The 19,237-nt window shown below is 45.7% G+C and overlaps 1 protein-coding gene across 1 annotated transcript in view; it reads left to right on the top strand.

The window, feature by feature from the left end:
- LOC140740328 (uncharacterized) overlaps positions 1–19,237 on the top strand; it is a 74,608-nt gene that overhangs the window by 37,241 nt on the left and 18,130 nt on the right. Inside the window, exons 11-12 of the mRNA XM_073069479.1 lie at positions 2,747–3,498; positions 12,637–12,798. Coding sequence (XP_072925580.1) covers positions 2,747–3,498; positions 12,637–12,798 — 914 coding nt within the window. The remainder of the gene's footprint in view (positions 1–2,746; positions 3,499–12,636; positions 12,799–19,237) is intronic.

Here is a 19,237-nt window from a genome sequence, read left to right as displayed (position 1 = left end):
CTATCACCTTTCACCTGCTATGTTACCATAGCTGGGGGACTCGCCCCCCAATATCCTGGGGATAAGCATTACTATTCACTAGAAACTCCACTGGATAGCTGAGAGACCTGTGCAGCAAGTAACGTGCCTCTTGACTTCCAAAATTCTTTGCATCATCTACAAGCCGCAGATCAGGAGGAGGATGAAATTATATCCACTTCCCTAGACGAATGCAACACTTACAACACTGGAAAAGCTTATCCCCATCTCGGAGAAAGCTGTCAATGTGACTGGCAACTTTCCGACCTCCCGAAACGCTCCTCCTTCAAACATGGTTGCAGTGCGTGCCATCTACAAAATGCACTTTTTCATGACCGTGATTGTTCTTGGCAATTCTTTCTACAGAGGTGGTTTGCCACTGCTGCCTTCTGAGTGACCCTGCCTCTCTCCAGAGGTTATTTGCCTGGTGTCAGTGGTCATAACCGGGACTTGTCATGTGCACCAGCTGCTCAAATGAACATCCACTACCTGTTCCCATGGCCTCGTGCAACCCTGATTGGGGAGGAGGTTTACGCACGCGCTACACCTTGTCCAAGGGTGACCTGCAGGCTAGCAGAGGGAAGGACACCTTTGGTGGAGACATATCGCCACCCACACTTAATGACATCCTTCCAACAGCAGAGTGATCAGAGCTGAGCACAGTGCTCCTGATGTGACCTTACCAGCATCTTGTACAGCTGAAACGTGATGTCCCAGCTCCTCCACTCAGTGCCAAACCCAGTAAAGGCGAGCGTGCCCAGTGCCCTCTTCACCTCTCTGTCTACCCATGTCATTACTTTCAAGGGACTGTGTACCTGCACCCCCTGGGTATCTCTGTCCTACAACACTTTCCAGGGTCTTGCCTTTTGCTACACTGGATTGGTTGAGGGACCCAACATCCTTAACATTAGGTCTAGGAGATTTTCTCCCCCACCCTCCCCAAGCAGTCATCACATGGTACTGAAACAATTGATGCTATGTTCACGGTATCCAGCACTGTGTTCCAAGGGTATGCCATTTTACAAGATCACTGTTCCATTAGTAATTTGCCCTCCTCAAACGAGCTGCCCAAACAATTGCTTCAGTTGGGTGCTGCTGTAAGAAATTGAGTTGTGTTGTTCAGAACCTGCCTTGTCAGGTTTCAGCAGCCCTGCTAACTTTGCTGCCGTGTGACTTGAAAGCCTTTGAGCAGCCTGACTGGTTCTGGTTTATTCATTGACAAGCTTTCCATCGTGCCCTCTCTTCTTGGGTCCCACCCCACCGTCCCTTCCGAATTAATTAATAACCTTTGGCTAACACATCCATCTTAACACCAATCTCCCAAGCCTGCCTCTAAATTCATCTAATGGTTGCCCTGACTACCTTTCCTGCCCCTCTTCTCTAACCCCTGGCCTCTCTTCCCCGAGGCCCAGACACCTGGCTTCCTCCTGGCACTTCACGCGGGTGTGATATACAGATGAAAGCCCTGTCCTCCTGTAAGACTGGCTCAGTAGCTCCAGATACAGCACTGTGCAAAAGTCTTGGGTATAGATGCCTAGGAGCTACTGAGCTGGTCTTACAGGAGGACAGGCTTTCATTCATGTATGTAGCACCTAAGCCTTTTGCCCAGTAGTGCTTTTGTCAATGAAGAGTGGAGATTGAGTTTATAATTCTGGCGGGAGCAAAGGATGTTGGGAATGGCGGAGGTGGAACTCCGTGGGAAGAGTGTGGGGTAGTTGGCAGTCAAGAGGTGCCAGGGCTGTGGATGCAGAGGTACCCAGCTCTGAGACAGCAGGGAAGGTCATTTGATTCCAAGCAAGACATTACAGAATGTCTCTCTGGTGCTTCCTTCTCCCTTCCCCTCTCCCTTCCCCTCTCCCTTCCCCTCTCCCTTCCCCTCTCCCTTCCCCTCTCCCTTCCCCTCTCCCTTCCCCTCTCCCTTCCCCTCTCCCTTCCCCTCTCCCTTCCCCTCTCCCTTCCCCTCTCCCTTCCCCTCTCCCTTCCCCTCTCCCTTCCCCTCTCCCTTCCCCTCTCCCTTCCCCTCTCCCTTCCCCTCTCCCTTCCCCTCTCCCTTCCCCTCTCCCTTCCCCTCTCCCTTCCCCTCTCCCTTCCCCTCTCCCTTCACTATAGAGACCCATATCAGAATCGGGTTTATCATCACTCACAACTGTCGTGAAATTAGTTCTTTGTATTGTGGCAGCAGAACAGTGCAATACATAAAATTACTACAGTACTGTGTGAAAGTCTTGGGCACCCTAGCCATATACATGTGTCTGAGACGTTTGCACAGTACTGTATATTGAGCCTTGGATCACGTGAAATTTTTAAGCATCGTGACCAGACTGGTTATTAACACACCTCAACACAAACAGTTGAAGCCTGCACTATGGCCAGCAAAGACTGACTTGTTCTGATTTACTCTAACCCTGCTTGAAAGCCGCTGATTGCTGCATGCCTGGTCACATTCCAGTGCCATCTCAGAGCCTGAGGTCTCGCCTCTGTGATAGTGATCAGAACTGTGTTCGTGCGTGTGCCTCTGATGGTTATGTAGTTGGATGTGTAAACACTCCCACCCAGCATCGAAAAATGCAAGAGTAAACTGAAGCAGAGAGAGTCTGAATTAAAAGTGCGTTTGGCTGAGTGGTGGCTGCCTGGGTGTTCATCAGATATGTAGAGCTCTGAGCACAGTAAGGCTTCCATTGGCTGTTCCACGATCACCGTCACTATGTGATTTTGTTTTCTCTCCTAGGTCGTTTTGCCAGCATCATGTATGAGAGTCGACCTCTCGGCAGCCCGCCTGCTTACAGCCCTACACAGTACAGCCAGCCGGTGGCCTACAGACCCTCGATGGGCAGCTTTGAATTTGACGTGCATTCGCCCCCGCCGGGCTCTTACTACATTGAGGATAAGCCGCAGCACTTTTACAAGTGGAGCTCCCCGCCGGGCATCGTCCGCATTTTAGAAGGGATTGTTATCATCTTGTGCCTGGCTATTTTTGCCTGCGTGGCGTCCACGTTGCAGTGGCAGTACGGTTACGGTTATGGCATGGGCTATGGTGGACTCGGAATGGGTGGTGGCATGTACCCTGGGTTAGGAGGTGGGAGCTATTACCCAGGAATGGGAGGAAGCTATTATCCTGGGATGGGTGGTTATGGTGCAGGTGTCACCGACCCCAGGGCAGCCAGTGGCTTCATGATCGCAATGGCGGCGATCTCGTTTATCGTCGTCCTAGCCTTCTTCATTACCAGTGTCAGCAAGTCCCAAAACTCCAGGAGTCGGAAGTTTTACCTGTTGGTGCTGGTGTTTAGCGCTATCCTGGGAGGGATGGAGCTGATCGCCAGTATCGTTTACATCATGGGCGTGAACCCCACGGCTGGCGGCGGTGGGTCCACGTACTACAGCCAGATCAGAGTGATATGCAGCCAGTTCTACACAGGAGGAGCAGGGTTGATGATGGGCAATCAGTACCTCTATCACTACTGTGTTGTGGATCCTCAGGAGGTGAGTCACACTTTCCTCTTACCGTGTCCTGGCCTTTCTTAGAGCTTTCTTTAGATTGTGCGTAGAGTGAAATATGAACACCTTCATGATCTCTAACTATCTTGGCTCTCAAATGCACTGTGTCGTAAATATAAAGCTTTCTGGTATGGTTCTGCTCTTTGAGTGACTCAAAGGAACACGGCAACAAGAGGAGACCACCGTGTTCCTCACCATACTTGGCTGATTTGTATTTGCACTCTGTTTAATCTCTTCGGCTCCGTTCTGTTCGATATGATCGCATGAAAAGTCGTTATCAATCACTCTCAAATTCTTCAAGTGCATCCCGGCATCTGCAAGTTTTGGAGGTGGTGGGTTGGGAGTGAGATTGGGAGAGAAACACCTCCCTTCTGCGTGATAACATTCATCCTGACAGCACTCTTAAACAACCAGGCTCTAGTTTTGTTCTGAGCTGCTTCGTTGGGGGGAATAGCTGGTCTTTCTCTACCACATCAGTCAATTCAGTTGGAATCATCCTCTCTGTGTTCTTTATGCATCTTCCCTCCTAATTTATTCCTTTCAAGCCCAAAGTCCTCCAAGACCTGCTTCTCATTCCTTTGGCTTGAGGCCCAGAACGGAACAGTCTGCTCTGGGGGTGGGTGGGGGGAGGTGTCACTGAAGAATCACTGCTTCAGAATTATAACTCCCTTCTGTTTGCATTCCAACCACCTTATGATAAGGTAAGCGTACTGAAACGCTGCAGGTTGTTTTTCACTAGTTAGTCTGTGTATAACCAAGACACTCCCTCAGAGCTGGGGGGAGGGCGTAGCAGGACAAAGGTTCACCAACGATGAAGGAGCAGTGAAATGTTTTCTAGTCAAGCTCGTGTGTTTCTGGGAGGAACCCATCAGTTGGTCACATTTCATGTGCCAACCCCCTCTTCGTCTTGGCTCCAGAGACCGTGAATCTGGGAAACGCTGGCGAAAGTCCAGACGAGCAACTGTGGATTGGCTTTCCTTGTTACATGTGTATCGGATCATTCAGTGGGTCGTTTGTGCCAACGAACAGCACAGTCCGAGGAATGTGCTGGGGCAAATGTCGCCATGCTCCCGGTGCCAACTTAGCATGCCTAGAAGACACCAACCCTAACCATACATCTTTGGAATGTGAGAGGAAACGGGGTCACCCAAGGAAACCCATATGGTCACAAGGAGAGCATACAAACTCCTCACAGACTGCAGTGAGAGTTGAACCCTGCTCGGTGATCAACACACACAAAATGCTGGAGGAACTCAGCAGGCCAGGCCACATCTGTGGAAAAGAGAACAGAAACCCTTCAGCAGGACTGGAGGAAATAAGCTGAGGAGTAGATTTAAAAGATGGGGTGGGAGGGGAGAGAGAGAAGCACCAGGTGACTAGGGCAGTAAAGCAACAGTGCTAACCACAAAGGTACTTCTAAGTTCAAAGTACATTTATTATCAAAGTATATGTAAAGTATACATCCGTGAGATTTGTCTGCATGCAGGCAGCCACAAAACAAGAAACCTGAAATAACCCTTTTTAAAAATGCCTATAGAGAGAGGAAGGAAAAAATACACTTTTTAGGAGCACCTTGTAGATGGTGCACTGGTGATACAGGAGTGAATGTTTTGGGTGGTGAAAGGGTCAGTCCAAAAGATTGATTTGGCCTGTTGAACTTCAAGTATGTAGTTGAAGTTCCATTCATCCAGATAAGTGGATCGCATTCCTGCCCTTTTGCTTTTTTTTTTAAGCACACCTCTCACGTGGGAACATAGAATGCTTCTTGAAATCCCAATTGGATAGAAACTATAAACACTCCTTAATACAGTATTTAATAGCCAATAGTCAATAGCCTCATTTAAATTATAAATTTCAGTTAGGTTAGTCAGATATGACCCTCTCTTCAGATTTATCCAAGTATTAAGTCATTTGGTGTATAATGACAGAAATTCTCCAGAAAACTGAGGCCAGGATTTAAAGAATGTCCTCCAATTTTTTTTTAAATGATACAGGGTTTCTTATCGCTACCTGGGGATTGACCATAACACCACTAATTTCTAAAAATTTCTAGAAGACACATATTAGACCAAAGAAACATGAAAGTATTGCTGTATTCTTCAAACAATTTTGTGTAATTTAAGATTTTAAAAATCAGACGTGGAGGGGACTAGTGATGGACAATGGTAGGCAAACAGGGATGATCCTGGTGTAAGAGTCTGTTTGCTTTAAGGCTGGAAAAGATGGTTGACAGTATCAGACAGTATAACAACAAGTATTGCAAGTGCTGGAAGTTTGAGAAAGACACAACCAGTCAGGCAGCATCTGTGAAGAGAGGGGAAAAAAACCCAAAACTAGCATTTCAGATTGAGGACTCATTTGGAAGAGAGTCAGCCTGCTGAACCAGCCTTGACTGTTCTACGTGTCAGCGATACACAAGAGATACTTAGATCAGACCAATCGGGCTCTGTGGTATGGTAGCTAAATTTGGAGGCCTGACCTGTTGACCAAGCCTATAGCTCATTGAAAATTGAATAAATATTTAATGTTTGAAATATAAAGCTGGTCTCAATAGTGGTGATTGTGGAATCTCTAGATCATATATGTCAAACTCAAGGCCCGTGGGCCAAATCCGGCCCGCGGTGGAATTATCTTTAGCCCGCGAGATAATATCTAATTACTATTAAAGCTGGCCCCAGTAATCGAAGCGCCTATGGTGTATGATATGGCTAATGCTGAGTTTATTCAGGTACCAGGTTTTCAGGGTTTTTAGTGTTTATTCGGCAGTCTTCTTCATAAGAAACGGAATTTGTAAAGTGAAACACTTTGTAGTTATAGCAGAGACTGAGACACATGAGAGCAGGCTGAAAAAACGGAGGCAACGAAAGCTGCGTTCGCACGCGTCTGACTGATCCGGCCCGCATGAAGCTGCATTTTGCTCAATCCGGCCCGTGACCTAAAATGAGTTTGACACCCCTGCTAGTAAACCAGCAGACTTTTAATTACTGATACTCTTCATGGAATGAAATCTGCCATGTTTGCCCAGTCTGGACTACAGGTAGCTTCACACCACCCCTCACCCTGACATTGTCTAGTAAGCATGGATAGATAGAGATTTAGCAATAAATGTTATCCTTGCCAGTGACACCTACTGCCAATGAATTAAAATCAGCTAAGATAAATGTAGAATAAAATTGGCTTCTTATCAATATTCCAATGGAGTTTATGATTGAAAGTTGATGCTGTAATTTCCATATTCAAATTACGGGAGTACAGGCGGGTTGTAGGTGGAAAAATCTGAAGACTACCTCAGGAGATTCTGTCAGCATTTTTTTCGAACATTGATAGATTCAAAGATTCATTTATTATCAAAGAATGTATAAATTATACAACCTTGAGATTTGTTTGCTGATGAGCAGCCACAAAGCAAGAAACTCAAAAGAACCCACTTAAAGAAAAAATGATGAAAGACCAACACCCAGTGCACAAGAGAAAGGAAAAAAAAATCCAAATCGCGCAAACAATTGAAGTGAACAACAACATTCCAAACCAAAGTTGAGCCCTCAGATCTGAGCCCCGGAGTAGGCCCAAAGCCTCTCTTATCAGTTCATCATGTTAGCTGGCACAGAGTATAGCAGCCGGGGCAATTTCCATAGTCTCAGTGCCCTGGAGAAAGGAGTAACCTTTGTGGACAGCGTGCAAAATCGGCTCTCGCCTCGCTGGCGCTTAATTTGGTTACGATCTGGAGGAAAAGGGAGTTTGATGGAATTTTGGTCAGGCTTCACAACTCTCTTGGGAATTTATTGTGGAAATGAATGAACCAACCCACAGAAACTAATTGTTCAGATTCATCTAACTGCTGTTGGATCTGGTGATATTGATCCGTAGGTTCTTCAGAAGTCAAGAATAAGGCATAAAACTTGGTGATTATGGCCATTTTATTAATGTTACAAGTATTATGGGTTTGTAACTCCAGAAATTAATTGTAAGAAAAAACCCAGGAGCCCGGGTTACGTCTGTACTCACTTTGTTTCCTTTAGCGAGGTGCGCATGTATGACATGATGCCATAATACCGTATGCCATTCACATACTTTTTACATCTAACCCGTAATGAATTATGCAAACAAACAATGCTTAATCAAACAATATATTTACAGTATAACTGAAATATTAATTACACAACAAAAAGAGCAAAGAGAAGGAATTTTGGTTGTCTTGTGCTCAGACTCGAGAGAAAGTACATTCTGTGGTTGAGATGAGACCTATGACATTCAAATGGCTTGACATCTGCTGCAGAAAGGCTAAGCAGGTTCTAGGAAATACAGAACCAGCTACACAATTACTGAAAATTCACTGAACAATTGCATATATATAAGTGATTGTATAAGAATTATAAGCAAGCATAGGAGGTTGAAACTACAAGCGCTATTTCACGCCCTAGTCCAATACTGTCCAGTCGTATAAATAATTTTAGATCAGAGATTAGGCGTCCCTACAGGTGGCTTACTTTCAGTCTCCCAAACCTTTCCAGCACCTACAAGGCACAGGTCAGGAGGATGACAGAATACCCAGGCTCTCAAAGATAAATGCAGCTCCAAAACGCTCTCAAAGCCGGAACAAAGCAAACTACTTGTTTGGCATCCTATCCACTACCATAAAAGATGATTCCTGTTGTGTCGCATGTATGCAGTTGTCTATCATCTGCTGTTGCTAGTCTGGGTGAATGTGAGGCACCTCCCAAATCCAGGACCTCCACTGCCCGGATGGTCAAGAGTAGCAAGCATGCAAAATGACTTTTGGCAATTGCTCAAGTAGGCAGCTCACCCTGTGCAGTTGAATTGGGATTGGGCAATGAATACTTTACCAGAAAGGCCTTTGCTCCTGTGAAAGAAATAAAAATTGGTTCATAAAAAGCCGCACCTTATAGTTCCTTCATAAAGGCACACCATAACACCGGGTACTGTTCTGGATGGAACCAAGGGGTATAGTAACCTATGTGAGAGACGGCACAAGAGGCCAAAAAGCTCATTCCTCTTCCTATTTCTTGTGGGAACACCCGTGGTGAAGCATCAAAAGTATTGCAAAGAGCAAATGCAGGAAAGTGTCAGCTCTGTGGGATGAGTGCACATCTCACCCCTCTGCCCCCTCTCCCTCTCCCCCACAATACACTGCCTGCGTTTACAGCTTCCAATTACGCTTTCTATCTAAGGGGCTTCCTCACTTTGGAGCTCCCTCCCATCTGAGTATAGGTCCTGTTTACAATGTGGGAAATGTATTCCATATAGCAAACAGACTTGTTCTCAAGTTAATTAACTGTTTTTTTCAAAAGAAGTCAGTTAAGAGTCACTTTGGCAGAATGGAAGATATATTGGGTAACATTTCGCTGACGTTCAGAAAGTCGTGGATTTGAGTTTGGCTCCAAGAGTTGAGCATGTGGTTCAGGCCGACCCTCCCAGTACAATAACAAGGGTGAGCTACAGTATCAGAAGTGCCATCTTTCAGATGGGAGTTTCAACTGAGATCCCACATATACTTTCACTCAAAGAAGCATTCCACAGTCTCTGGACGAGTGCGCGAGCCAAATTATGATGATAATTTAAAAGATAAATTTAAAAGGTAGTTTGATAACTGCTCAGCGCCCCATGTCCTGACTCTCACCGAGTCCTATTCAGTCATTAGCCTAGTTCTGGCCAGTCTATCCATACATTGCCCTGTTAAACAATATCTCAAATCTGAAAATCTTATCTTTGTTTATGTGTTCTCCTCTTTCCTTTTTATGAGCCCTCCCATGCTAATCTTTTCATCGCTGTACCTTCACCTCTCATGTAAAATGTCCTTTAAACTCTGTCTCTCTCGCCCCCCCCCCCCCCCCCCCCCCGGTCTCCCTATCTCTCTCACCGCATTCAATTAGATACTAATTAAAAACCCACTCACCAAGCTCTGTCAATGTGCCCTACTATCTCCTCCTGTGATTATTTTTGGATAATTCTCCATTAAAGACTTGGTGATGATTTCCTGTTTTTATCTCATCCCTGTCTACCGTGCAGATTGGCTGCTATACTTTCTGCACTGCAACAATCACTACTCTGAATTTTCTGTAACTTGGTTTCAGACAACCTGGAGATTTTGACGATGTAACATAAATTCCAGTTCTACACGAGCCTTTTGTGCAACCATGTGACTGGTGCCATTGCGTGACTGAACTGAGGGCAGAGAGTTCTTTTTATTTTGTTAGCTTTGCACTGGAAATCCTGCTGTTAATGTTGCATATAAATATTACTTTGCCTGGGTGCATTCTCTGTTGTTGGCTGTAACTGGAGGTATACAAGCTATCAAGTGTGCAGATTTAAATGGTGTTTATAGACTTGAGCCTGGAGTTTGAGTTGTATGTTGCAAGCTCTCCCAGGGCAACTCAGAAACGATCTGGAATTAACCTTTTGGGGATGGCTGGGAGCAAAGCCCTGGGAAATAAAAACTAGTGCTTTTTGGAACATCCCTCCGAGCTAATTTTGTTTCAGAAGTGTTGGCAAATATGAGGCTGCTCAAGTCGAAGGTGGGAGGTCACTGCGTTGCCCACCCTGTGCTGGATGGACCTGGCTGTGACTAAATGCAGAGCCTTATTGCATATCAGTTCAATGTATAGGGAGGTGTTGTCCTAACTTTGTGGATGGAGTCAAGAGATCCTAACCTTTGAACTCTGGGATCATGCCTTGTAATCCACCCCAGGCAGATCTTCTCCAAACAGAAAAGTCACCAAAGCAATCATCACCCTGGGGGGAAGAAAAAAAATCATAGATGGGTCACTTTGAGTATCCCAAGGCTACCAAAGACCTGGGAATTTTAGGCTCTCAGCTTAAAAGAAAAAAAACAAATTGTAGAAAATAAATCAGAAACGCCAGCAATGATGACCTTAGACAAAAGGTCTTTAGTTCATCCATAGTTTGGTGAGCAACATGTTCACCTCTGTCAAAACGTTAGGGTTAGGGTTTGTGTCTCACTGAGGGATTTCAGCAGTCAGACAGGTCAAGTTTTGCCCTGTTCATCAAGCCAGGGGTTTGTCTGGTTTCCAAGGTGGCCCGAAAAATTCCATGGATTTGTTCTTCAAAGCAGGTGGGAGTTTCTCACTATCCTGGGGTCAATAGTTATCCTTCAATTAATTTCGCCTAAATAGCCAATCCTGCCATTTACATGTTGTTGTGTGTGGGAGCTTGCTTTACACGTTCACTGGGACGGTGCGGTCTTGTAGCTGTTACAGAGCTAGAGACTCCGGTTCAGTTCCGCTGCTGTCTGGAAGGAGTTGGTACGTTCTCCGGCTCCCCTGGTTTCCTCCCACATTCCTGAGACGTGTAGTTTGGAAGGTTAACTGGTCAAGTGGCACGAGCCTGTTGAGCTATTCGGGCCTGTTATGGTGCTGTATCTCGGAACAAAAACAAATTGGATCACGTGCACACGAGTGAATCTGCAGATGCTGGAAATAAATAAAAACACAAAATGCTGGCAGAACTCAGCAGGCCAGACATCTATGGGAGGAGGTAGTGACGACGTTTTGGGCTGAAACCCTTCATCAGGAGTGAAGTAACATGGGATGGTGGGGAGGGATGAAGTAGAGAGCTGGGGAGTGATAGGCTGGAGGGAAATGGGCTAGGGGGAAGGTGGAGAATTATGGGAAATAAAAGAGAAAGAAAGGTAGGGCTGGGGGGAGATTATAGTGAGGGGGGAAGAAAGAGAGAGAAAGAGAACCAGACTAAAATAATAGATAGGGATGGGGTAAGGGGGGGGGCAGGGGTATCAACGGAGGTCTGCGAGTTGGATGTTCATGCCGGCAGGTAGGAGGCTACCTAGGTGGGAGATAAGGTATTGCTCCATCGACCTGCGTGTGGCCTCATCTTGACGGTAGAGGAGGCCATGGACAGACATATCGGAGTGGGAGTGGTCTGTGGAACTGAAGTGTGTGACCACAGGGAGATCCCAGCACTGCTGGAGGACTGAGCGCCGGTGTTCGGCGAAACCGTCTCCCAGTCTGCGGCGGGTCTCCCCAATGTATAAATGGCCACAGCGGGAGCACCAGATACAGTATATCACCCCAGTTGACTCGCAGGTGAAGTGGTGCCTCACCTGAAAGGACTGTCTGGGGCCTGGGATGGTGGTGAGGGAAGAAGTGTGGGGGCAGGTGTAGCACTTCTTCCGTTTGCAGGGATGAGTGCCCGGAGGGAGGTCGGTGGGAATGAAGGGACAAGGGAGTCGCGTAGGGAGCGATCCCTGCGGAAAGCCGAGAGTGGGGGGGAGGGGAAGATGTGGCTGGTGGTGGGATCACATAGGAGGTGGTGGAATTTATGGAGGATTACACATTGGATCTGTAGGCTGGTAGGGTGATAGGTGAGGACCAGGGGGACTCTATCCCTGGTGGGCTGGCGGGGGGATGGGGTGAGGGCAGAGGTGCGTGAAATACGGGAGACGCGATGGAGGACAGAGTTGATAGTAGACGAAGGGAAGCCCCTTTCTTTAAAAAAGGAAGACATCTTCTTTGTCCTAGAATGAAAGGCCTCATCCTGAGAGCAGATGCGACAGAGGCAGAGGAATTGAGAGAAAGGGATAGCATCTTTGCAGGAGACAGGGTGGGAGGAGGAATAGTCTAGGTAGCTGTGGGAGTTAGTAGGTTTGTAGTAGACGTCAGTAGATAGGCTGTCTCCAGAGATAGAAACAGAGAGATCTAGAAAGGGGAGGGAGGTGTTGGAAATAGACCAAATTGGATCAAGTGTTCCCAAGGGCTGAATATTGGTTGTGAAGGACCGAGAGAAGTCCTAAAGTTGTGAAATGTGCTAAAAATGTAGGGTATGGACGCTCCCAGTCCAGAGTGTGCTCAGACTTGGACAGAAAGAGAAAGCTAAACTGTTGGGTCAGTCTTGTTCCAGTAAACCCCAACGAACGCTGGCTGAGAGAAGCAGAGTGAGAAAGAGAAAGAGACAAATCAAGGTGGAGAGTGCAGAACAGAGCAGAGGAATGATAGAGACAAACACACGAGCTGTCTGAGAAGGTGAAGCTCACCTACGTAGGCTGAGCACTGAAGCAGGCTGAACTGCGTAGTGATTTCTGATAACCCAGCAACGAGCTGATGCTAATCCCACTTCTCTCTGTTTCCGTAGGCCGTGGCCATTGTCTGCGGGTTTCTGGCGGCGCTGACGTTTTGTATCATTGCGTTCTTTGCTCAAAAAGTCCGGCACAAAATATGGAAGTACGGGAAGCCCAATATCATCTGGGATAAGAACTTTGCTGAAGTAGAGCTGGGGCCGAACGTGGAAGAGTGGGTAAGTGGACGTGTTGGGCGTCACTGGTTCAATCACCGGTCAGTGAACTACAGAATCTTGGCTGAACCGTCTGGGTGGAGCATCTAACTGTATGAGGTCAGTGGAATTTGACCAGGACAATCTGATGTACTGTCTTCAACCCAGTCACAACAGAGAAGAGGGTGGATAAACAATGAGGTTGAGTAGGTCTCATGCTTTGGGAGACACTGGACACTGAAGGAACGTCCTCAATTAACCAGGGGTGAATATTTTGACTTGTTTCCCTTTGGGATTGCACGCTATTTACACCCAACCTTGTCGTACACTGTAAATTACAGGGATATGACTGAGTTTGCTAGCCAGCTGAAATTAGTCAGTGAGACAAGTCCGTGATGGGAGGCTACAGCTGGAGTTTCAATGGGGCAGAAAAGTGTGCAAGAGGGAGAAGAGAGGCTTTTCTTAAGCTGTGTTTCCTGCTGCTTTCTTAGTGTGATCTAGGCAGGCTTTCCAAACAGTGCACGGCAGGACTGGGTAGGAGTTATTTTTTCATTCAGAATTCTCACTGTCAGGAGGAAAAGGGAATTTTCATCCTGTTTGTGTGATTATTTCATAACCAAGGTTTCAGAAGAGGTGGATTTTGCTGTTTGATTTGTCACTTGTACAAAGTGGAACAGTCAGGCAGACCTGCTATCATCTAGATGAAGGCTCCGTTGTCTGATCTCTGTCGATAACTGTTACTCTGCTTCTCACGCTCACAAGGCTGGAAATAAAAGGCATCTCTTCCCCAGAAACACATTTGTGGTGTTTCCACAAAGCAATCACCGACACTGATGGACTGATCTTTCCATAAGACATGGGAGCAGAATCAGGCCATTCAGCCCATCGAGTCCTGTCTGGCACTTGCTGAGATTGGTTTCTCAGACCTTCATAGAGTTACTTCCTAAAATATTACTTCACAGCCCCAGGCAACCTTCTGATTGCTCACTGTGAAGGTACTCTGAGATACTGGGGGGGATTATTCAACCCCCAATTATGAACAATTTTGCATTCCTTTAACATCCTTAACATGGTTTAAAAAAAGAAAATCCCCCGAGACAACTTCATGGGATTAAGATTCTGCAAATGCAGGCACAGAGCCACATTAGGAACAATCAGTGCAGGTAATCAAAGCTTCACCAAAAGCTTTTAAGAAACATATTATTAGAGATGTTTCTCCGTGTCCAAGAGAGAGGATTTGGTAGGTTAACTTGCCCTGAGTGTTGATGAATTTTAGAACCTGGGGATCCTGGTTTACGATGAGACAAACAGTTTTTTGCTGTCCGCAAGCATCACTATTGACTACTTAATTACACACATTTCTCCTCAAAGCTATCACTGCCATCAGTAATCCGTAGCTTTCCTTCCGGAGTCGATCTTTTGAGGCCGCCTGTGCGACCTGGCACTTGTACAGTGTGAACTGAAGGCTCAAAGGTTGCAAGGTGGTTGCGGAGTGGCGTGTACAGGCTGAATCGAAGCGGCAGGGCCCGGGACCGAGAGCAAGGAGTGAGCCAACCTGCCTTGCTGCTGGAGCGGACTTGGAGGGGATCCGAAGCGGCAGAACCGAGGCACTGCAGGTCTTGGAGCCAAGAGCAAGCTGATGCTTGACCGATTTAGCCGCCAGGCCAAACTGGGCCGAATTGAGGTGGTAGGGCCTCAAGTCTGAGAGCAAGGAATGACTGATTTAAGCTCCAGACCAGATTGAAAAGGTGAGGGCGTTGAGGGTGAATCAGCTCACTGCTCCGTCAGGTGTACTTGTCTCTGCATTGAACTGAGGCTGTGGCCTGCAACTAACAGGATCCTGGATTGGCTGTGAACTCAATTTTGTGAACGTCAGCTCTGAGTGTTATTTGTTTTTATTGTTTACACAATTTGTCTTTTGTTCTGCACATTGGGTGTTTGACAGCTTTTTGTATGGCTTCTATTGGGTTGTGTGTAAGGAAACAAATCTCAGGGTTGTATATAGAATACATACTTCAATAATAAATGTACTTCAAACTTTGAATTGAAAAGCCACATGTGCATCATCTTCTTGAAGACGATGGAGGCCAAGCATTTTATCTAGGTTTTGGTCATGGGGATCTTCACCACTGCCTGCTGTCCATACTTGCAGATATTTTCCAGAATGTTGGTGCTAGGAAGTTGGGAAAACTCTACTGCTTTATGCAGGCAGGATAATGAGTAACTGCGGTGTGGTGGAGCTGGCAATTCAAGTGTCCTGGTGTCACTCGGGCGATGTATTTAATAGTGAGAAGTAATCCCTAGGGGCTTGTACTAGCAACCCCTGGTTGTACTGTGGTTGTATCACAGCAACAACAGTCACTATGTCAGTGGTCTTCTGTTTATGTTGGGTGGGCCAGCAATTAGCTCCTGTACCTAATAAACTGGTCAGTGAGTGTCTGTTCATGGTCTTCTGCTGCTGTGGCCCATCCACTTCAGGGCTTGACGTGCTGTACGTTCAGAGATGCTCCCCTGCACACCACTGTTGTAACGTGTGGTTATTTGAGTTACTGTTGGCTTCCTGTCAGCTTCAACCGGTTTGGCCATTCTCCTCTGATCTCGTTAACAAGGCATTTTCACCCACAGAACTGGCACTCACTGGGTGTTTTTTGTTTTGCGCACCATTCTCTGTAAACTCCGGAGACTGTTGTGCATGAAAATCCCAGGAGATCAGCAGTTACTGTGATACTCAAACCACCCCATCTGTCACCAAAAATAATTCCACGGTCAAAGTCACTTACATCACATTTCTTCCCCATTCTGATGTTTGGTCTGAACAACAACTGAACCTCGTGACAATGTCTGCGTGCTTTTATGCATTGAGTTGCTGCCACGTGATTGGCTGATTAAACAATTGCATTAATGAACAGGTTACAGGTGTATTTAATAAATGGCCACAGAGTGTATATTGTGTGAATAGTAATGTTAAGTGTAGTATGATACTGAGAAAACATGGGGCACTGATGAACTTCTTGTCTGGCCCATGCCAGTTTCCCATTGGCATAATTTCACCCAGATTGCCAGTGTCATCCACTCCAAATATTGTTTCATTTATTTTCATGATTAGCATGAAAATGGTCTAATCTAGTTTCCAGGCATGGGCATCCTGGAGTATACAGTATAACACTGCCCTGAGTGACGTCAAGAGACCAACATAAGACCATAAGATATAGGAGAAGTAGGCCATTCGGCCCATTGCGTCTGTTCCGCCTTTCAATCATGGGCTGATCCAATTCTTCCAGTCATCCCCACTCCCCTGCCTTTACCCCATACCCTTTGATGCCCTGGCTAATCAAGAACCTATCTATCTCTGCCTTAAATGCACCCAATGACTTGGACTCCACAGCCGCTCGTGGCAACAAATTCTACAGATTTACCACCCTCTGCCTAAAGTAACTTCTCCGCATCTCAGTTCTAAAAGGACATCCTACAATCCTGAAGTCGTGCCCTCTTGTCCTAGACTTCCCTACCATGGGAAATAACTTTGCTGTATCTAATCTGTTCAGGCCTTTTAACATTGGGAATGTTTCTATGAGATCCCTCCTCATTCTCCTGAACTCTAGGGAATACAGCCCAAGAGCTGCCAGATGTTCCTTATACAGTAACCCTCTCATTCCTGGAATCATTCTTGTGAATCTTCTCTGAACCCCCTCCAACGTCAGTATATCCTTTCTAAAATAAGGAGCCCAAAACTGCACATAATACTCCAGGTGTGGTCTCACGAGTGCCTTATAGAGCCTCAACATCACACCCCTGCTCTTATATTCTGTTCTATTCTATTCCATATTCTATATTCTATTCTATACCTGAAGAAATGAATGCCAACATGCCTGACTGCCTTTATGAACTATCAGGACAAGTTGTCAAGTCTGTCCTTGTGCCCTTGTCTCCTTAACCTGGCACATTCTTCCATCACTCCTGGACAATCAGCGGCAAATATTGACTCAAGTCCAATCTCCAGGCCAGAGACAGGAGAGGCTCCTTCATGAGCAGCCTGTATACTTTTGTGAGATATCAAGCAGTGTCCGTGTTAATGGTGCTTGTTCTTGCCACCCAGTTTTATCAGCTTCTAGTGGAATGCTCGGCCGATTGCTCCATTGTGCCACCAAGCTCTGTTTGCTTTTTGATAAAATTGCTTTCGGTTGAATTACTGATTAACTTAATTGTTGTTGCTGGTTTAGTTTCGCTCACTCAGTCCTGCTTCAAAACCACTGCCAAAATTAACCCAGCCGCCAACCCATACAGCGTGAGTACCTAGAGGCTAAATCAAAATATCTTCATCGTCAGATTTCTGAATGGGCAGTGAAACTACCCATGAACATTGTCTCACTATTTTTGCTCTCGTATTTAATTTATATTTTAAAATATATTTCTTATTGCCATTTATAGCTTTCTATGTATCGCCCTGTAACACTGCCACAAAACAACAAATTTTATGACGTCAGTGATGTTAAACCTAGTTCTGATTCAATGATTCACTGTTTAAAAGTGAAATAGGGAAAAGAAAATAAGTTTCTTGTCCAAAGTGCTTGGCATTCATTAAAATAATAAACTATAGTAATTGTTGTTACAAATATAGCAGTCAATTTATGGACATCAAGGTTCTCACAAACTGTACTCTTCATGATCGGGTAATCAATTTGTCATTGTGGGATAAATGTTGGTTTGATCACCAGAACTCCCCTTCAAAGTAGCCCATGGAATCTGAGGGAGCAGTCAAAACCTTTGTTTAAATTCTCAAATGAATTTGACCTCTTTCCGTGTGGCATCTCTCCAACACTGCAGAAAACGTTGGCTTGACTACTGATTCGCAGTTTGCAGTGCCTGGCTACTCACTGGTTGCTTCTGTTAGGAAAGGGTCACGTGTAGGCAAGGGAGCGTTAACAATGTTGGATTATTGGGAAAGGCACAAATGATTGGGTGAAAGTAGGCATTTGTTTGAAAACCCCTAGATCGCTGGTTACAGGAAAGATGAGAGAAGGTGAAGGGTTCTACGGCTTTAAAAGTTACCAGCACAATAACTTGTTTTTAATATTGGTAGCACTGTCACAGTTAAATATAAGACCATAATACATAAGAGCAGAACTAGGCCATTCAGCCCATCGACTCTGTGCTGCCATTCCATCATGGCTGATTTATTATTCCTCTCAAACCCATTCTTCTGCCTTCTCCCTGTAACTAATTGCTAATGGACTAGGTTCAGCACAACATTGTAAGTCAAAGGGCCTGTTTCTGTGCTCCACTGTTATATGTTCCAACTTTTGACGCCCTTGCTAATCAAGAACCTATCAACCTCCGCCTTAAATATACCCAATGATTTGTTCGCCTCAACTGTCCGTGGCAATGAACCACAGAATCTCCACCCCCTGGCTAAAGAAAGTCCTCCTCGTCTCTGTCCTAAAGGGACATTTTTCACTCTGAGACTGTGTGCTCTGGTCCTAAACATCCGAGGAACTTTGCAGGTCTTCACGTGGTCAAGTAATGTTTTACGCAAGTTATACAGGAAATGTTAAGATAGGTGACCTAAAGCTTAGTCAAATAAAATTGAGAAGTGCTATAAAGGGAAAGAGGAAAATAAAGTATTCTGTACTTTGATCTGGGCACCTGAACCCAGGCCTGCCTGTGGTGAGGTAATGGTGCAGAACTGGAGATGTACGGGATGCCTGAGGTTTGTAGGACTAGATACATTACAGGACGCGGAAGGCAGGAGGGGTTTGAAAACTGGCATGAGTCAGAGATAGGCCAATAAACTATTGATATCAATGCTGGGTGGAGGAAATGCGCAGACAGTAGGGAATTTTACTAAGAGGGAAGAGTTTTAATGGAACCTTGAAATTGCACTGGAAGAGTTGGGGTGGGTGGAGAAGCTCTATCACAGAGATAGAGTTGATTTACTCATCAAAATATTCATCAGTTTGCATTGTGTCAGATGGCTGCTGGTTAGGCCTGGCTCTGTAAGGCCTTTGTCCTGTTGTGAAGAGGAGTCATAGACTTGTAGAGTTGCATCCAGACCCTTCAGCCCGAGTTCTCCTTGCCAACCAAGTTGCTGAACTGAACCAGTTCCATTCCCTCCCATTTGGCCCAAATCCCTCAATACCTTTCCCATCCTTGTACCTGCCAAAATGCCTTTTAAGGTTGTAATTGTACCTGTGTCTGCTGCTGCTTCTAGTAGCTCATTCCATATACTCACTCTATTCTGAGCCAAAAAGTTGCCCTCAGATCTCTTATAAATCTTTCACTCCTCTTCTTCAATGTAATTCAAATAGTTTTACACTCATCTACCATGGGGGAAAAAGATTGTGAATATTTGCCCTATCTATGACCATTGTGATTTTTATAAACCTTATAAGGTCACCCCCAACCTCCTGCACTCCAGGGAAAAAGACCCAGCCTACCCAGTCTCTCCTTGTAGCTCAAGACCTCA

Source organism: Hemitrygon akajei, chromosome 16, assembly GCF_048418815.1.
Source record: "Hemitrygon akajei chromosome 16, sHemAka1.3, whole genome shotgun sequence".
NCBI lineage: Eukaryota > Metazoa > Chordata > Chondrichthyes > Myliobatiformes > Dasyatidae > Hemitrygon > Hemitrygon akajei.
Note: the sequence above shows the minus strand (reverse complement) of the source record. Positions and strands in the feature narration are given on the sequence as shown.